Consider the following 17,832-nt stretch of genomic DNA (forward strand, 5'->3'; position numbering starts at 1 on the left):
TATAAAATGAGAAATATAAAACCACAAAGTTCTTTCTATCTATGATTAATAATTTAATTTTCAATATATTACTAATATCTGCTTCAGCTAAAATAAAATAAAGATAGAGAGGGTATATCTAGGGAGGGTGATCACTACTTAAATGGAAAAGAGGAATTTTTTAAAAAAAATCTAGTCATCATAGTCTAGGACCTGATACTTCATTTTAAAACTTTAGAAATTAGATTTTTTTTCAACACATTTAATGAAATTAATCTCTTGAGAAGTGATTTACACTAATACAATTCACACACACACAAAAATAAACTTACAAAATATGATGTCAGGTTAACAGAAGAATATAAGACTATTACTAGCAAGCATACCAAAACACCATTCAGGCATTAGCACATTCCCTACTCATTATTCATAGGGGCATGGATATACAAGCTACTATGTCATATGATGCAAATATAAATTAGAATTTATTGGGAAAATCTAGAAATGAAGCAGTAATAGAGCACACAGATCCTTCAGGCTCTCATCTGAGGAGTCATACTTATTGAGGGCAAAGCTGGAGTGCTATGTAAAGTGAAGGGCTCTTGGAGGGGGATGGTGCTTATGTAATGCATGACTTATTTATAGGGAGAGGGGATATGGAAATGAAAGACATGATGAGAACTTTTTCAGAGAATTGGGAACAATTCAAAGAGTGGAAATTCTAAAACCAAAAAGGATAATAACAAAAAAATAGCATATTTGATGATTTTAGTAGCAGTTTAGATGCAGTTGAAGACAGAATTATTACTAGATGGTAGACTGGAAGAAATAGCCAAATGGAGCATCGATGGGACACAGTGACAAGTTATAATCTACAAAAAAATTGAAATCGCAGAAGAAAAGAGACAAGTGACAGAAGCAATATTTGAACAGAATATAGTTAAGTAATAATTTCTTTAAAATGATGAAAGATACCCATGCACAGACTCCAGACGCCATACAAACTTTAAGCAGGATAAGGTTACTAAGCACATGATAGTCAAATGTCCGAAAACTCAAAACAACAGGATTCTAAAAACAGCTGGGTGGTAGGGGGAAATAATCCAGGTTACCTTCAGAAAGCCAACATTACACTGACAGCTGACTTATCAATGAAACAATGGAAGAAAAGACGGTAATCTTTATAAAGTGTTGAAAGAAATACCTGCCAATCTTAGAATTTTATACCCTGTAAAGATACTGTTAAGAATGGAGATGTAAAAAGACTAATAAAAAAGTACAGAGAATTTGTCGCCAGCAGATTCACATGTAAAGGAAATACAATACTAAAGGGAATGCTTCAGAGATCAGGAAAGTGAGTTCAGATGAAATCTGGAAGGAATAAAGTATAATAAAAAGGGGCCCTGGCCGGTTGGCTCAGTGGTAGAGCGTCAGCCTGGCGTCCAGAAGTCCCGGGTTCTATTCCCGGCCAGGGCACACAGGAGAAGCGCCCATCTGCTTCTCCACCCCTCCCCCTCTCCTTCCTCTCTGTTCCTCTCTTCCCCTCCCACAGCCGAGGCTCCATTGGAGCAAAGATGGCCCGGGTGCTGGGGATGGCTCTATGGCCTCTGCCTCAAGCGCTAGAGTGGCTCTGGTCGCAACAGAGCGATGCCCCCTGTTGGGCAGAGCGTTGCCCCCTGGTGGGCGTGCCGGGTGGATCCCGGTCACAGACATGCGGGAATCTGTCTGTCTCCCTGTTTCCAGCTTCAGAAAAATACAAAAAAAAAAAAAAAAGTATAATAAAAAGATTCAGTACCTAGGTAAATATAAATAAATATTGACAGTTTAAAGCAGTAAAATTATGTTCATGGGATTTAAAACATTTATAGAATTAAACTATACAATTATAATTTGAAATATAAGTTGAAATTAAAGTGATTTATGATCCTTGGGTTGTCTTGGAAGAGACAAAAACACCAATTTATGGTAGACATTAATGAAATGACGATACATGTTGTAATCTATATGGTAATCACTAAAACAATAGTAAAATATAACTGCCCAGCCAATGGAGGCGGGGAATGGAATAAAAATATTCAATCTAAAATAAGGCCAGAAAGGAGAGGGAAAAGGAACATAGATTAGGTAGTACAAATAGAAGGTAAGTAAAAAGACAGAGGATTTAAGCCCAAATATATGGTCATTATAGTAACTTTTTGTGTGTGTGTCTGATGGAGACAGAGACAGAGAGAGGGACAGAAAAGGACAGGCAGACAGGAAGGGATAGAGATGAGAAGCATCAATTCTTCATTGCAGCACCTTAGTTTTCATCGTTTACTTTCTCATACGTGCCTTGACTTGGGGGGGGCACAGCAGACCATGTGACCCCTTGCTCAAGCCAGTGACCTTGGGCTCAAGCTGGTGAGCCTTGCTCAAACCAGATGAGCCCGTGCTCAGGCTGGCGACCTCGGGGTTTTGAACCTGGGTCCTTCTGCATCCCAGTCCGACGCTCTATCCACTGCACCACTGCCTAGTCAGGCTCATTATAGAAACTTTAAATGAACTAAGTGCTCCATTTAAATTGTCAGGGCTCATTTTTAAAATCTCTATGCTGCTTATAAGAATCACATCTGAAATAAAAGTCTACAGAAAGGCTAAAAGTAAAAATGCAACAAGATATACCAGGCATACATTAGTCAAAATCAACTGGAATAGCTTTATTAATATCAAAGCAAAGCTTTATTAGTATCAAAGTATACTTGGGCAAACATTTTTATTTACAGATAAAAGGGACATTTCATTATGATTAAAGGTTAAAATTTTCGGGAAAATAGTACTATTCTAATTTTACTTATCCCTAATAATATAGCTTCAAAATATATACATCATATATTAACAAAACTACAAAGGGAGTTAAATTCATAACTATAATATGAAATTTTAACAAGTCTCTTTTGGTAGCTGACAGGGCAAGCAGACAAAAAATATCACTAAATATAAAATGACTTGAATAACACAACTAAGAAATCTGAGTTACTTGACATATATAGAACACGGCTGAAAAACTGCAGGACAGTGTTCCTCAAGAAGATATAAATATTAAAAAACAAAAACAAAGAAACAACGACTCCGGGCCCTGATTGGTTGGCTCAGTGGTAGAGCATCAGCCAGGTGTGTGAAAGTTCTGGGTTTGATTCCCAGTCAGGGCACATAGGAGAAGCAACCATCTGCTTCTGCACCTCTCCCCTTTCTCTCCTTTCTCTCTCTCTCTCTCTCTCTCTCTCTCTCTCTCTCTCTCTCTCTCTCTTCCTCCTGCAGCCATGGATTGAATGGTTCAAGGAAAGTTGCCTCGGGCACTGAGTATTGCTCCATGGCCTTGCCTCAGGCATTAAAATAGCTTGACTGCCAAGCAACCAAGCAGCAGCCCCAGATGGTAGAGGGTTTGCCAGATGGGTCCCAGCTGGGGTGCATGGGGGTCTGTCTCTCTGCCTCCCTGCCTCTTGCTTAATTAATTAATTAATTAAGAAAGAAAGAGGGAGGGAGGGAGGGAGGGAGGGAGGGAGGGAGGGAGGAAGGAAGGAAGGAAAGAAGGAAGGAAGGAAGGAGGGAGGGAGGGAAGGAAAGAGGGAAGGAGGGAGGGAAGGAGGGAGGGAAGGAGGGAAAGAAACTTGGCCATATAGCCATAAAGCAAATTTTAACAAATTTCAAAGTATAGCTTAATATAAAATTAATTCTCTGGTTGCAGTGCAATTACATTAGAAAGTATAATAAAAAGATAACTGGAAAATCCCCAAGTATTTTGAAATTGAGAAATACATTTTAAAGTAATCTGGGTCAGATAAGAAATTACAATGGAAATTAAAATATTTTGAGATTAATGATAATAAAAATACTATGTACCAATTTTTATATGAGACATGTAAATCTTTGCTTGAAGAGAAGTGCATAGCCTTAAATTCATAAATTAGAAAAGGAGAAAGGTGCAAATTCAAGATGTAAGATTCTATCTCAAGAATATAAAAATATGATTGCAAATTCAACCCAAACATTTTGCATATCTTGTGACATTTTTCTGGAACCATCTCCCTATCCTCACACCACTTCCATTCTTCATCTGTTTGGCAAATGTCTATTTCTTCTTCAAAATCCAAGTAAAGTATCTTTCCTCGGTGAAGCGTTCCCTTTATATTCTCACTGTATCTTGCCTATCTTCTGTAACAGTACTTAACACGCTGTATTAAATGTTTAGCTGTCTCCTGGCTGGATTTTGAATATTTTAGAGAAGACTCTGTGTCTTTATATTTGTATTTTTAGTACATAAACTCTGTAAGCCTTGACCAGATGGCTCTGTTGGTTAGAGCTTTGCTCTGGAGCACAGAGGTTGCCAGTTCGATCCCCAGTCAGGGCACATACAGGAGCAGATCAACGTTTCTGTCTCTCTCCCTCCCTCTCTCTCTCAAATCAATAAACTCAATAAAATTTTACTAAATGAAAGAAATGAGTGAATGAATAAGAAATGACTGAATGAGCCCACCTCAGTAGCTCTGTCTCCCTATGATCACCATTTGGATGTTCTGCTAAGTACTCAGGAGCTCATCTCAGTTGGTAATGAAAAACTAGTCTGGTTGAGTACATTCAATCAATAATTAACTCTAAATTGAATTTATAATTGCTTTTGTAATACTGTTACAATCATGGGCATTCAAAATGCTGGTTTCCCAGATACACATCATAACCTTAATTTTTAATTTCATCCTGGTTCTGTTAAGTTAAATAGAAGGAGAATAAGTATAGTAATGGAAAAGTCTGAGGAATAATTTAAATTAGGCATCTAAAAGAGCCTGAAAAAAAGTATTTTAAAATAAGATTCTGTCTAGAACCAAGATAGGGTATTAATTCCTAATTAAGCTCAGTAGTTTAATATCAAAGCAAATAAGTGAGAGCAGAGTTGCCAGGGAAATGGAGAAACCAGCTCATCCCACTGCTTTTCAGCCCTTTTTATTCGTGGCATGTATAAAAAATATTATTTATAGCACACTGAGGTGAATGGTTGAGGCTGTTTGTTATTGAAGCCTAGTGGCCTGGGGCTCTGGCTGCTTCAGGCTCTACCCGGCTATGGTGAGAACTAAGGAGATCATGAGCTCAGCAGTCCCCAGCCCTTCTCAGTGGGCTGAAAATTCAGGAGTTTAAGACATTTAAGAAAAGGAAGTAGGCCCTGGCCGGTTGGCTCAGCGGTAGAGCGTCGGCCTGGCGTGCGGGGGACCCGGGTTTGATTCCTGGCCAGGGCACATAGGAGAGGCGCCCATTTGCTTCTCCACGCCCCCCTTCCTCTCTGTCTCTCTCTTCCCCTCCCGCAGCCAAGGCTCCATTGGAGCAAAGATGGCCTGGGCGCTGGGGATGGCTCCTTGGCCTCTGCCCCAGGCGCTAGAGTGGCTCTGGTCGCGACAGAGCGACCCCCCGGAGGGGCAGAGCATCGCCCCCTGGTGGGCGGAGCGTCGCCCCTGGTGGGCGTGCTGGGTGGATCCGGGTCAGGCGCATGCGGGAGTCTGTCTGACTGTCTCCCCGTTTCCAGCTTCAGAAAAATACAAAAAAAAAAAAAAGAAAGAAAAGGAAGTAGAATGTTTCTGCCACTCTTGGCTATCAGCCTATAACCCAACAAATTAGAAAGGGTTCAGATCAAGCAAGAAAGGCATATACCCTTTAAATTTCCATAGCTAGGATTGTTTAGACCTTGAAGTGTAGATAGAATTTAGACAGGCAGAAAGGGTAGAATAAGGTGGGGGATAACCATTCTAAGTGGAGGAACAGCATGAGTACAGGGGAGGAGAAGGTATAGTAAAATTCTAGAGAAGAGTATTGCATAGTCTACAGGCATCCCCAAACTACGCCGGCGGGCCGCATGTAGCTGCCTGAGGCCATTTATCTGGCCCCCTGCAGCACTTCTGGAAGAAGCACCTCTTTCATTGGTGGTCAGTGAGAGGAGCACTGTATGTGGCGGCCCTCCAACGGTCTGAGGGACAGTGAACTGGACCCCTGTGTAAAAAGTTTGGGGACCCCTGGAAGACATGGCCCCAGTGGCAATTGAAGGAGCAGCCAAAGGCACACGTCCCTTGATAGGAAATGAGAGAAGTCAAGAGAAAGACCTTCAAATACCTCTAGCAATTGAAAATGACCTTGTCCAGCCTCCCTTGATCTCTAGTCCAAGGACTGTATGGAAGGTCTGATTACACATAATGTTTATTGAGCACTAACTCCATGCCAGGCTCATTTCCTAAGCATTTCATTAACTAATTTAATCCTCACATTGACCTCACCAGGGAGGTTCTGTTATTACCCCTGGCTTACAAATGAGGAAAGTGCAGCACAGTAATCTGACAGTTTTTGTGATCACCCTGTATTCGGTGATGGGTTTTCACTTTATAGCCTAGACTCAGCATTCCCATGATATATTTACTGGATTGCAAATTTTAGAGTTAAAACAGCAATGTATCATATAGGGGTAGGCTGGAGGTGGGTACTTAGAAGTAAAGCGATCTAGGAATCAAAGAACTAAGGATATTTGAACTTCTTTTCCTCTACAGATACAAGGATTTTGCTGGTCTTTTTGAGCAGGGAATGGCATGAGGTAGTAAAACTGGCCTGAAAGATGAGCAGGAAGAGTGAAGGATGGGGGAAGATAAGAGGCAAACAGGATACCAGCTGACCAGTTAGGAAAGTAATGCAATAATCTAGAAGTGATGAGATAAACAAACAAAACAAACCTGGGTCAGGGTGGCGTCGTCACAGAGAGGGCACAACACAAGAGCCATTAGGAAAGTTCAGGTGACCAGAGAGTGAGCCTCAGTGACTAGGTGAGCTAAGGGAGGTAATGAATTTAACTTTAGCTTTTTTTTAAGTTTGGGGATATTGTTTCATTCCAGGCTGGGATGTGTTATTATATTTGACTATTTTAGAACTTTATTTTGTTTACTTCTCTATTTTTGGTATGTATGATAATATTTATCTCTATATTTTAATTTTACATTAATACTTTATCTGGTAAAGGTATGGTATCTACTTATTATAATAAGCATCAATATAATGTATTTTTACTATATTATATGTAATTATTATTATTTTGTTTTTTACAGAGAGACAGTGAGACAGAGAGGAACAGACAGGGACAGACAGGCAGGAAGGGAGAGAGATGAGAAGCATCAATTCTTCTTTAAAGCTCCTTAGTTTCCTTAGTTGTTCATTGATTGTTTTCTCATATGTGCTTTGACTGGGGGGTTACAGCATAGTGAGTGACCCGTTGCTCAAGCCAGTGACCTTGGGCTTCAAGCCAGCAACCTTTGGGCTCAAGCCAGTGACTATGGGGTCATGTCTATGATCCCACACTCAAGCCAGTGACCCCGCGCTCAAGCTAGTGAGCCCACACTCAAGCCGGATGAGCCTACACTCAAGTCAGTGACCACAGGATTTCAAACCTGGGTCCTCCGCATCCCAGTCCTACGCTCTATCCACTGTGCCACTTCCTGGTCAGTCTATATGTAATTATTAATGTTATTATTATTTACTTTAGGTTATCAGACCAGGATGAAGAGGGTAAAACTGAGCAGAAGTGCATCATATCTGACCCCTCCTTTTCCATGGCAACAGTTCAACGGGAAGATAGTGGAATAACCTGGGAGACCAATTCAAGTAGGTCTTCCACTCCTTGGGCTTCAGAAGAAAGTCAGACTTCTGGTGTGTATAGTCCGGAAGGGTCAACTATGAATTCTACTGCAGGGAATGTTTCCTTTATTGTGGATGAAATTAAAAAGGTCCGGAAAAGGACACCTAAGTCAAAGCATGGCTCACCATCATTGCGTGGGAAACGCAACAAAAAAAGAAATTCTTTTGAATTCCAAGATGTTCCAGCAAACAAAAATGATAATACTTTAATTTCAGAAAGCCAGGTACTAAACACCCAGAAAGAGAAGTTATCTAATGACAGTTATGATAAAATGAGAAAAAAGAAGACCACCTCAAATACACCTCCTATTACTGGGGCAATATACAAAGAACATAAGCCATTAGTGATACGGCCAGTATATATAGGAACAGTACAATATAAAATTAAGATGTTCAATTCAATTAAAGAAGAATTAATCCCTCTACAATTTTATGGAACATTGCCAAAGGGTTATGTAATTAAAGAAATACATTATAGGAAGGGGAAAGATGCATCTGTTAGTCTAGAGCCAGATTTGGGCAGTTGTGATTCTAATACAGTTTTCAAAACAGGCAAATCAGTAGCCCAAAGCATAGAAGATGATAAAGTAAAAGAGCTTGCTTCATCTTGGGGAGGTGCACTCTGCAAAGGATCAAAGCCCCTTAGTTCCTTATTCAGTCGTGAAGATAAAAAGAAAATTTATGCTGATTCTCCTCTAAAGGCCGCTTCTGCCACGAAGCACACAGTTTCTTCTTATACAAGTAATGACGCAGCAGAACAAGAAACACAGCTCAGCCTCCCACGGTCAGTGCTGCAACAGCCAGGCATTGAAGCAAAACCTCATAACCTGGAGCCTTCCTCTCTTACACCCGATACATCTGCAAACGTGTTCCTGAAAACAATAAAGGAGGAATTTGAGCCTGATTCACAAGAAACGGTATCTTCAGAGCCTGAATTTTCAGTCTCCCCACCTCTAGTGGATGCGGTAAAGAAGGAAGACATGTATTCTGCTGACCATTCCATTTCACTAGGGGCCGAGAAGGATTCCCTGGAAACAGGTCCACCAGGTCTGGCAGCATCTATTCAGGAAGATTTTGGCCCAGAGAGAGAAGAGCTGAACCTGACTTCACTAGAAAGACTAGAACCAGTTTCTGAACAACTGACCTTTCCTCAGCTTGATGTCAAGGGAGAGAAGGAAGCAAATGTGCTTGAGTCATCCATTTCTCTTTCTGAACCTTTAGTGTCAGAGAAAGAAGAAAATGAAACTTCTCTACCCATAGCTGCTACCCCTGAACCTGAAGATTCTAATTTAGTGGAAGAAGAGATCATAGAACTTGATTACGCAGAAAGTCCTGATTCTGAGAAGCCCTTCCCACTACGTATGGCCCCTGAAGTGGAGCAGAATGAAGAGGAGACTGTGCTACCATCACTGATAACATCAACACCTGAACATGTTGCTTTGTCTGAGGAAGAAAGAGAGGAAAATGAGTCTGTTTCTACTGACTCTGCGTTTATATCAGAGTATTCAGTCCCACACGATATGAACCATGAACTAGAAAAGCAAGGGGTTGAGCAAGTTTCTCCAACCATTGTAAAAGCTATGTCTGAACATGCAGTTTTCTCAGAGGAGGAGAAAGAGGAATTCAGGCCTTATTCCCCAGCTTTGACCTCTGCTTCTGAACATTCTTTCTTGTCATCTGTAACCGAGAAGACTTCTGATGGCCAATCCCCACTGTTTTCCACAGCTGCATTGGAACACATGGCCATGTCTGGAGAAGAGGCCTCAGAAAGTGGACGTCACACACCAGATTCCACATCTGCTTCTGAATATTCAATTCCATCACAGGCAACAATGGAGTTACTGAAAAAAAGTGACCATAAGTCCTCATTGAAATCAAAGGATGTTTCTGAGCACATGATTCTGTCTGAAGAAGAGAAGGAAGAGAACCTAGGACGTGAACATTTCATACCAGATTCTACATCGATTTCCCAATATGCAGAAGAAATTGAACCAAGTGCAACACAGGAGTCCCCAAAGGAAACAATTGATGATATGTCCCCCTTAAAATCAAAAGGTGTTCCTGAGCACATGATTCTGTCAGAAGACGAGAAGGAAGACAGCAGGCCACATGCCCCAGATGTGGCCTCTGAGGCTGAAAACTCTCTCCCCCTAAGCACAACTGAGACAACTTTTGAATCCCACGCCCCAGCACTTCCAGCTGCCCCGTCAGAACACGTGGGGCTATCAGAAGAGGAAACAGTAGACATGGAGCGGTACACACCCTCTTCCACCTCTGCTTCTGAAGTTTCAGTACCACCATATGCAGCACCAGAATCACAGGAGGAAGAAATTGTTCGTAGATCCCCTTTAAATCTAAAAGGTGCCTCCTCATCCATGAATTTTTTAGAAGAAGAGCAAGACATTGGGCCTTTTTCTCCAGACTCTGCATTTGTGTCAGAGTTCTCATTCCCACCTTATACAACTCAGGAGACCGAGAAAAGAGAGTTTGAGTGTGATTCTCCAATATGTTTAACATCACCATCGGAACACACTATCTTGTCAGAGGAAGACACTGAAGAAGCTGACCTTTTTTCTCCAGACTCAGCATCACAAGTTTCAGTCCCACCATATAGAACCCCAGAAACAAACGAAGATGAAATTGAGCCCTATTCACTGTTAACAGCAGTGTCTGCTTCAGGATTCTCCTGCTTTTCAGAAGCAGAGGAGGAAGAAATGGAACCAACAGCTGCTACCCCAGCACCTGAACCCCTCAATTCATCTCAGAAACAACAAGCTGACCCTTCTGCTCCGAGGTCCACACCTGAAGACTCGAGTCTGCTGCCTGCAGCAAATAAAGCAGAGAAAGCAAATGGTCAAACAACCTCAGCATCTGTATCTGAATACCTCATTTCAGCAAAAAAACAGGTAACTGGAGCATTTTTAGAACCTAAGTCTAAAGACCTAATTTTGCCATATTTAACCAGTGAATTGGAGAAGGGAGAAATGAAGAGTAGTTCGTCAGTAGTGGCAACGCCTGTTTCTGTGCCTGCACAATCATCCGTGGTAAAGGAAAAAACCACACCTGTTTCACCTTCATCTCAGCATTCAGTTGCACCTGATTCAGTTCTTAAGAAAGAGCAAGAACCCAAAGCATTGCTCACTCCAAAAGCTGCAAATGAACAGGTGGCTTTCTTAAAAGTTAAAAGTGAGGAAGAAATTGTGCCTGATCCTCAAGAAGCAACAGCACATGTGTCGTGGGATCAGGAAATGGAGCCTCAGCCTCTAAGTGCTCCAGGGTCTGGAATGAAATACTCAGTTCTGTCTGACTTGGTAGATGAGCCAAAAAAGGGTGTCAAACTCAGTTTAGCTCCAACTGTGACATCTGAACTAGAACAGAAAATGTTGTCAGAGAATGAGCCTGAAGTGATAAAACCATCTTCACCTCTAAAGGAAACATCTTTATCTGGACCTGAGATTTTATCAGCAGTGAAGATGGAAGTGGAACATGATTCCAAAATTACTGGTACACCGAGATTGCTGCATTTGGCTTCACCTGGAGTGGAAAAGAGAGCTGAACATGGACCATCCTCACCAGAATTTTCAGCTTTGTCAGAAGAAACGGAGAAAGAAATTAAATCCAGTTCTTCAGTAACCACAATCTCTGTAGCTAAGCATGATTCAAACTTAACTAAATTAACAAAAGAAGAAATCCCAACAGAGTTCTCTCTTACTACCCCTGCAGAACACCCAGTCTTAAAAGCAGGAAAGAGTGGATTTAGAAGTGGTTTGTCTCCACTGGTAACATCTGTGGATGAGCATGTACTACTTAAAGAAGAAGAAAAGGTAGCAGATCAAGCTAGCTCTTCTCCCACTGAAACAGCTGCATCCAAACATCCAGCATGGTCAGAAGCAGAGAAGGAAATTAGGTTGAGTTCATCTCCAAGTGTATCCTTTATATCAGAGCATTCTATTTTGTCAAAGGTAGAAACTGAAGAAGTTAAACCTAGGTTGCCAATAACCAAAACACCATCTTCTCAGCATGCAGATGTTTCTATGGAAACAAGGGTGGAAAACAAACAAGGTCTTTCATTTTCTACAGCCCTTGACTCTGAATGTTTGGCTTTATCACAGGAAAAGAATTCTGTGTCTGCCTCAGAGGTGTCAGGGCCCCAACATGTGTTTTCAGTCAACTTAGATGGTGAGATAGAGAAAAAAGAAACTGAACTTCCTTTCTCACAAAGCGTGTCACCTGCATCCAAACATGCAGTTCCAAAAGGCAAAACTGAGAAAACGGCCAGTTCTTCTCCCAGGTTGGAAAACTTAGTGTCAGAAGATTTAGCACCAACATTACCAACCCTCAGTGATGACAAGAGCAAACAGGCCGTGGAGACATCCTCTGCAGCTCAGGGAGCTTGCCTGTCAGGAAAACAAGAGCTTGCTCTGGCAGAGCCCTCTTTGGGACCTGAGAAGAAAGACAAGCTGCACAAAGCATCAGAATTACCAACTGCTGAGTCGGAACTCATCCGTGGCTTAGATAGGCAAAGTGGATCTGTAGACACAAAACAAGGAAAATCTCCCATAACCAAAAGAGGGGGTTCTGTGTTTGAAAAGGGCCTTGCTGAGGTTAGAAGCAGAGAAGGAGAAGAAGAATGTCATGTGTCCACCACAGGGCCTGCAATCTCAGTAGTTTCGTCATGCCTTATGGGGGGACCTCAGAACCAAGAAATTAAACCTGTCTCTCCTGAGATAGTTAGCTTAGGGTCAAAAGAAGCACTCACTTCTCTAGTTGAAGGAGACAATACTGAAGCAGTTGAGCCATATACTTTTACTTTAAAAGGATTATCAAAAGAGTTGGGCCATTCAGTTGACTTAAAAAGAGGGGAGAAACAAGAAATAAGCTCATTACTGCCAACAGGAAATGTGAAGGCACAAGTGACAGGAGCTACTGTAACTACACTAAAAGAAGAAATAGACCAAATAAATTCATTCCCTCTACCCCAGAGTATAACCGAACCACCGAAGATTGCTTCTTCTGACCTCCTTATGGAACAAGAGAAGCCTGAAAACACCCTTTCTTCAGATTGGGCTGTTAAATTACCTGATGTAAGCACATCTTTTGTGGATAAACAAGATCTGGGTATTCAACAACTTTCAGTTCTGAAAGAGAATTTGCCTTTGGAAAAATCAAAATCATTTTCAACAACTGAGCCTGCAGATATGAAAGAAACACAAAGGAAAGAGGCCCTTATTTCTCCAGAGGATGGAAACTGGGTGTTGGAAAAGCCAGAAAGAGACCTGGCAAGTCATCATGGAGAGAGAGCACTGGGGTCTGTGCAGCTGGGCCCCTCCGACAGCAGCAGCCTGCTGACGGAGCCACTCCAGGCTGCACTGTGGGAGAAGGACCATACCTATGAGATCGGAAAGCAGGCTCGGTCACATTCTGCTGAAGAATCTCATTTGTCATTACAAGAACCAGGACCTACTCATATCCCCAGTGCTAAGGTAGAGACCTTATCAACCAAAATATCTCCTTCTGAAGAAATAAAGCTGGCCCCCAAACCCAAGTCTTTAGTTCCAGCTGAAAATGTAGAGAGAAACAAAGCAGAGGGGAAACAGGTATCTTCTTTCATGGGGAGTGAAAGTTCAACAATGGAGAAAGCAAACAGAGAATTTTCCAAGCCTTGCAAAGAAGGCAGCCAGGACGAAGTCACTCCACCTTCTGAAAGAGTCCTCCAGAAACCAGTGTCTGGCTCATTGATGGAACAGGTCAAATCAGAAACTCCTCCCTCTTGTTCCAAAGCAGCTCTTTTCCTGACGGAAGATGTAGAACTTGCAGTGGACAATAAAAAGGAAGCACACAGGAGTGTATCTCCTTTACCTGCAGAGAAGCCATTAGAAGAGTCAAAAATGGCTCAGTCAGAGGTTGTAGATGATGCTCATGAGAGAGGGAAGCCAGCATCTGAAGTGAAAATACCCACACAGATAAAACCCCTCTCCTCAATCCAAGAAAATAAAACACCTCAACCCCCAGAGTCACCTGAAGTGACACAAAAGCTGCCTGAGCAGCCCAAGGCAGTTAAACCAGGCCTTTCTGAGGCAAAGGGAAAGAAAGGCATTTCATCTTTCACGTCATGGATGTCCAATTTGTTTTTTAAATCAAGCACTCTAGATAACAAAGTTGCTGAAAAAGAAGATTTAGAAACTCAGCCAAGCCCCTCTGTAGAAGAAGCAGTGACTGTGCTAGAGCCTGAAGGCACAGCTCCAGCTGATGCTAATGCCCCCGAGAGACCAGCCAGCCATCGGCCAGAGGCAAGACTCTTCACTGTGGAAGAGCCCAGAGGTACTTCAGTTAAACCTGGTGAAAGTCAACATTTTAAGGACAAACCTACACTTTTATCAAATATAGAAGTTTTACAACAGCCAAAGTCCAACTTTGAGGTGTCCAGTGACCATCATGAGAAGAAAGAAATCCTAGACTATTCAGAGGAAATGGGCCTAAACTCAGTAGTTACTTCTGCTGATGGTGAGGAACATTTTAGAACTCAATCTTACTCTCCCTTGGGTGTGAACTCCATTATGGAAGAAGCCAGAAATGCTGTTCCTCTTCCTGTCACTGATAGCGAAAGAGCCCAGAGGCCAGAAATCTTGCCTCCATCTAAATTGAGAATTTCTAGTCTTAATGAGGAGCCAAGAAGTGATCAAAAGGAAAAGTCACTCTTTTCATTTGCTGCAGTAGATAAGGTACCACAACAGCCAAAGTCAGCTTCATCTAGCTTCACAAGTGAAAATATCACAAGGGAATCAGGGAAGTCAGGGTTGATAACTTTGCCAATAGAAGAATCTAAGAGCAGTTTAATTGATCTTGGTGAAGACAGACTAAAGAAAGAAATGCCAAAACCTACTTCCTTGAAAATTTCTGAAGAGGAAGTAGAACTCGGGTCTGTTAGCCCAACTGAGGAGAAAGATAACTTGGAAATCAGATCACATTCTTTGGCAGAAAAGGAGGTGCTGGCAGAAAAACAAGACACTGTGGCCCCATTAGAGTTAAGAGATAATAATGAAATAGGAAAGGCACCAATTACACATGGATCTCACCCTGATAAATTGGAAGGATCAAATGCTCCTGCTGTACAGCAAGTCTATCAAAATGAATACCACAAAGAAAGACACAAAATTATTGAGGAAGAGAAAGGAAAAGAAAAAAAAAAGCAGCTGCAAGTATTTTCAGAAGGAGAGAAGCAGCAGGAGATTCCGCCTTATTCTGTGAATGTAGCCGGGTCTATGCCTGAAAAATCAGATGTCTCTTTAAGTCATTCTCTGGGTGAAACTCAGCCATTTTCACTTATTAAAACTACATCAACTACTGAAAAATCAGAAAGCTTGACCTCAGAGGCTCACCCAGAAATCAGGGAAACAAAAGTAGTAGCAACCCAGCCATCTGTATTAGAAGAAAATCAAGTGTTGGTGGAGAAAACCAAGACTTCCCTTCCGGAGGATCGTCCTTACCATGATGAAATAGATGGCCACTCTTGTCCCAAGACAGGAAATCTGGTACTGAAAAAACCAAGTAGGGATATGGTAAGTCATAATGAAGAAAAGGGACAGGTTACAGTGTCAGAGCAGTCAAAAGGTGGCTCAATAGATACCACAAAAGACAGTATCAAACAAGGACCTCCATCTAAAGAATCTGATAGGATTTTAGACCATCCTTTGGATGAAACAAAGAGCTTAGAAACACCGCCAGATTTGTTGTCATCTGTGAGACCACAAACAGTTGTTTCAGGGGCCACTCCAGAATTTACCCCAGATAGGCACACAGTTCATACTGTTCAAACGTCGAAGGAGCAAACCTCCGAAATGTCTAAGCAATCTGTACTTGTTTCAAAGCACCACTTGGAGGCTGTAGAAGCTTCCCATGTAAATGAACCCCACTCTTTGTTAAGCAGCAACTATGCTCAATTTATAACAAGTGCCTCAACAACCAATGCTGATAAAATGGTTTCTACTAAAGAAATAGCCAAGGAGCCTAAAGGTGAAGAATTTACAATGACTAGTAAGCCAGCTGGCCTTTCAGAAGATCAAAAGAGTGCCTTCTGTATTATTTCTGAAGGCTGCGAGATATTGAATATTCATGATCCTGCGTTTATATCTTCAGCTGATCAGGAAGAAAGTGAACAAATGCAAGATAAGTTGGAATATTTGGAAAAGAAGGCCTTGCCCTTCCCTGGTGATAATGAGGCAGTTGTTGGCCATAAAACGTTAAAGAGTAAGTTAGAAGATTTTGCTAAAAAAGTTACATCATTGATAGAAAATAAACAAAAGGAAACTCATAAAACAAAAGAGGAGATATCCACAGATTCAGAAACTGGTGATTTAGACTTGAATCAGTCCACAATTCCCAGTGAAGAGGATTATTTTGAAAAATATACATTGATTGATTATAACATCTGCCCAGACCCAGAAAAACAGAAAGCTCCAGGAAAAGTAAATGTTGACATGAAACTCTCAAAGAAAGTTACAGTAGATATTAACTCTTTCCCAGAAAGTTCAGAGGACAGTGCCCTAGAACATGAACATCACTTGGTGAAATTAGATGAAAGCTTTTATGGACCGGAAAAGGATTACAGCAAATTATTTTACCCAGAGACCCAAAAGCTTTTAGTTACCCAAAAATCAGCTGACAGAGATGCTTCAAAGAGCACAAATCTAGATGTAGATTCAAAGTCATCTGGGATGCCTTTATTTGATACTGAGGAAGGAGTTTTGTCACGAACCCAGATATTTCCTACAACTGCCAAAGCCATTAATCCTGAACTTCTGGAAGAACCACCTGCACTTGCGTTTTTATATAAGGACCTGTATGAAGAAGCAGTTGGAGAGAAAAAGAAGGAAGCGGAGACAGCTTCTGAAGGTGACAGTATGAATTCTGAGGCATCATTTCCAAACAGGAATTCTGACACTGATGATGGAACAGGAATATATTTTGAGAAGTACATTCTCAAAGATGACATTCTCCATGGCACATCTGTAGCTGAAAAGGACCAAGGCCAAGGTCTAGAAGAAAAACCTGTTGGTAAAGATGATTCATACCAACCAATAGCAGCAGAAAGAGAAATTTGGGGGAGGTTTGGAACTATTTTAGGGGAGAAGAATCTGGAAGAGGAACAAGAAGCTGCTTATAAGGAAGGAGAATCAGTAGGCCATGTGGAGACACTTGACAATGTAGCTGCGCAGAAGAAAGCTCCCATCACTGAGGACATCAACGTGGCTACCCAGAAGATAAGCTATGCAGTTCCATTTGAAGACACCCTTCATGTTCTGGAGAGAGTAGATGAAACAAGCAGCCAGAGTAATGAAGCAGCAAATGCAACTCCAGAGGTCAGTCTGAATGTCCCAGTACAAGTGTCCATCCCAGAGGAAGAATTTGCATCTGAAGCAACTTGTGTTCAAGAAACAGTGCAAGTAGAACCTGAAATAATGGTCCCACCTGAGCCAAGTGAAGATAGGCTCTGCAGTAGTCCTGTTCAGGATGAATATGAATTTGCTGAATCCTTGAATTATGAAGTAGTTACTCAAGATACTTTATCAGAAGAACTGTATTCAGAATCCACCCCTGAAGATGTGTTATCTCAGGGAAAGGAATCCTTTGAATACGTCAGTGGAAATGAATTTGTGAGTGAGGTGGAACAAGGTATATCTGCTGAACAGAAACAGTTGGACAGAGAGAGGACAGAAGACCAATTATCATCAGAGTTAGTAACCGAGAAGGATCAAAAGGAACCGAAAAAGTCCCAGATTGACACATATTGCTATACTTGCAAAAGCCCAATTTCTGCTGTTGACAAGATGTTTGGTACCCACAAGGACCATGAGGTTTCAACACTTGATACAGCTATAAGTGCTGTAAAGGTAAATAGACTTTATTTTATTTTTTTAAAAAGATATTATTTAGTGATTTTTAGAAAGAGGAGAGAGAGAGAGAGAGAGAGAAAGGGGGGATTGGTGGAGTGGGAAGCATCAACTCATAGTTGCTTCTCAAATGTGCTTTGACTGGGTAAGCCCAGGGTTTCGAATGAGCAACCTCAGCGTTCCAGCATGATGCTTTATCCACTGTGCCACCACAGGTCAGGCTGTAAAGGTAAATAGATTTAAAAGCATATAAATATGTAATAATACA

General features: G+C 41.5%; 1 protein-coding gene across 1 annotated transcript in view; it reads left to right on the forward strand.

Moving 5' to 3' along the window:
• The window catches only part of CMYA5 (cardiomyopathy associated 5), a 146,153-nt gene that overhangs the window by 60,984 nt on the left and 67,337 nt on the right, over positions 1 to 17,832 (forward strand). The window contains exon 2 of the mRNA XM_066273653.1: positions 7,523 to 17,564. Coding sequence (XP_066129750.1) covers positions 7,523 to 17,564 — 10,042 coding nt within the window. The remainder of the gene's footprint in view (positions 1 to 7,522; positions 17,565 to 17,832) is intronic.

The sequence above is a fragment of the Saccopteryx bilineata genome, chromosome 4 (assembly GCF_036850765.1).
Source record: "Saccopteryx bilineata isolate mSacBil1 chromosome 4, mSacBil1_pri_phased_curated, whole genome shotgun sequence".
In the NCBI taxonomy this organism is placed as follows: domain Eukaryota; kingdom Metazoa; phylum Chordata; class Mammalia; order Chiroptera; family Emballonuridae; genus Saccopteryx; species Saccopteryx bilineata.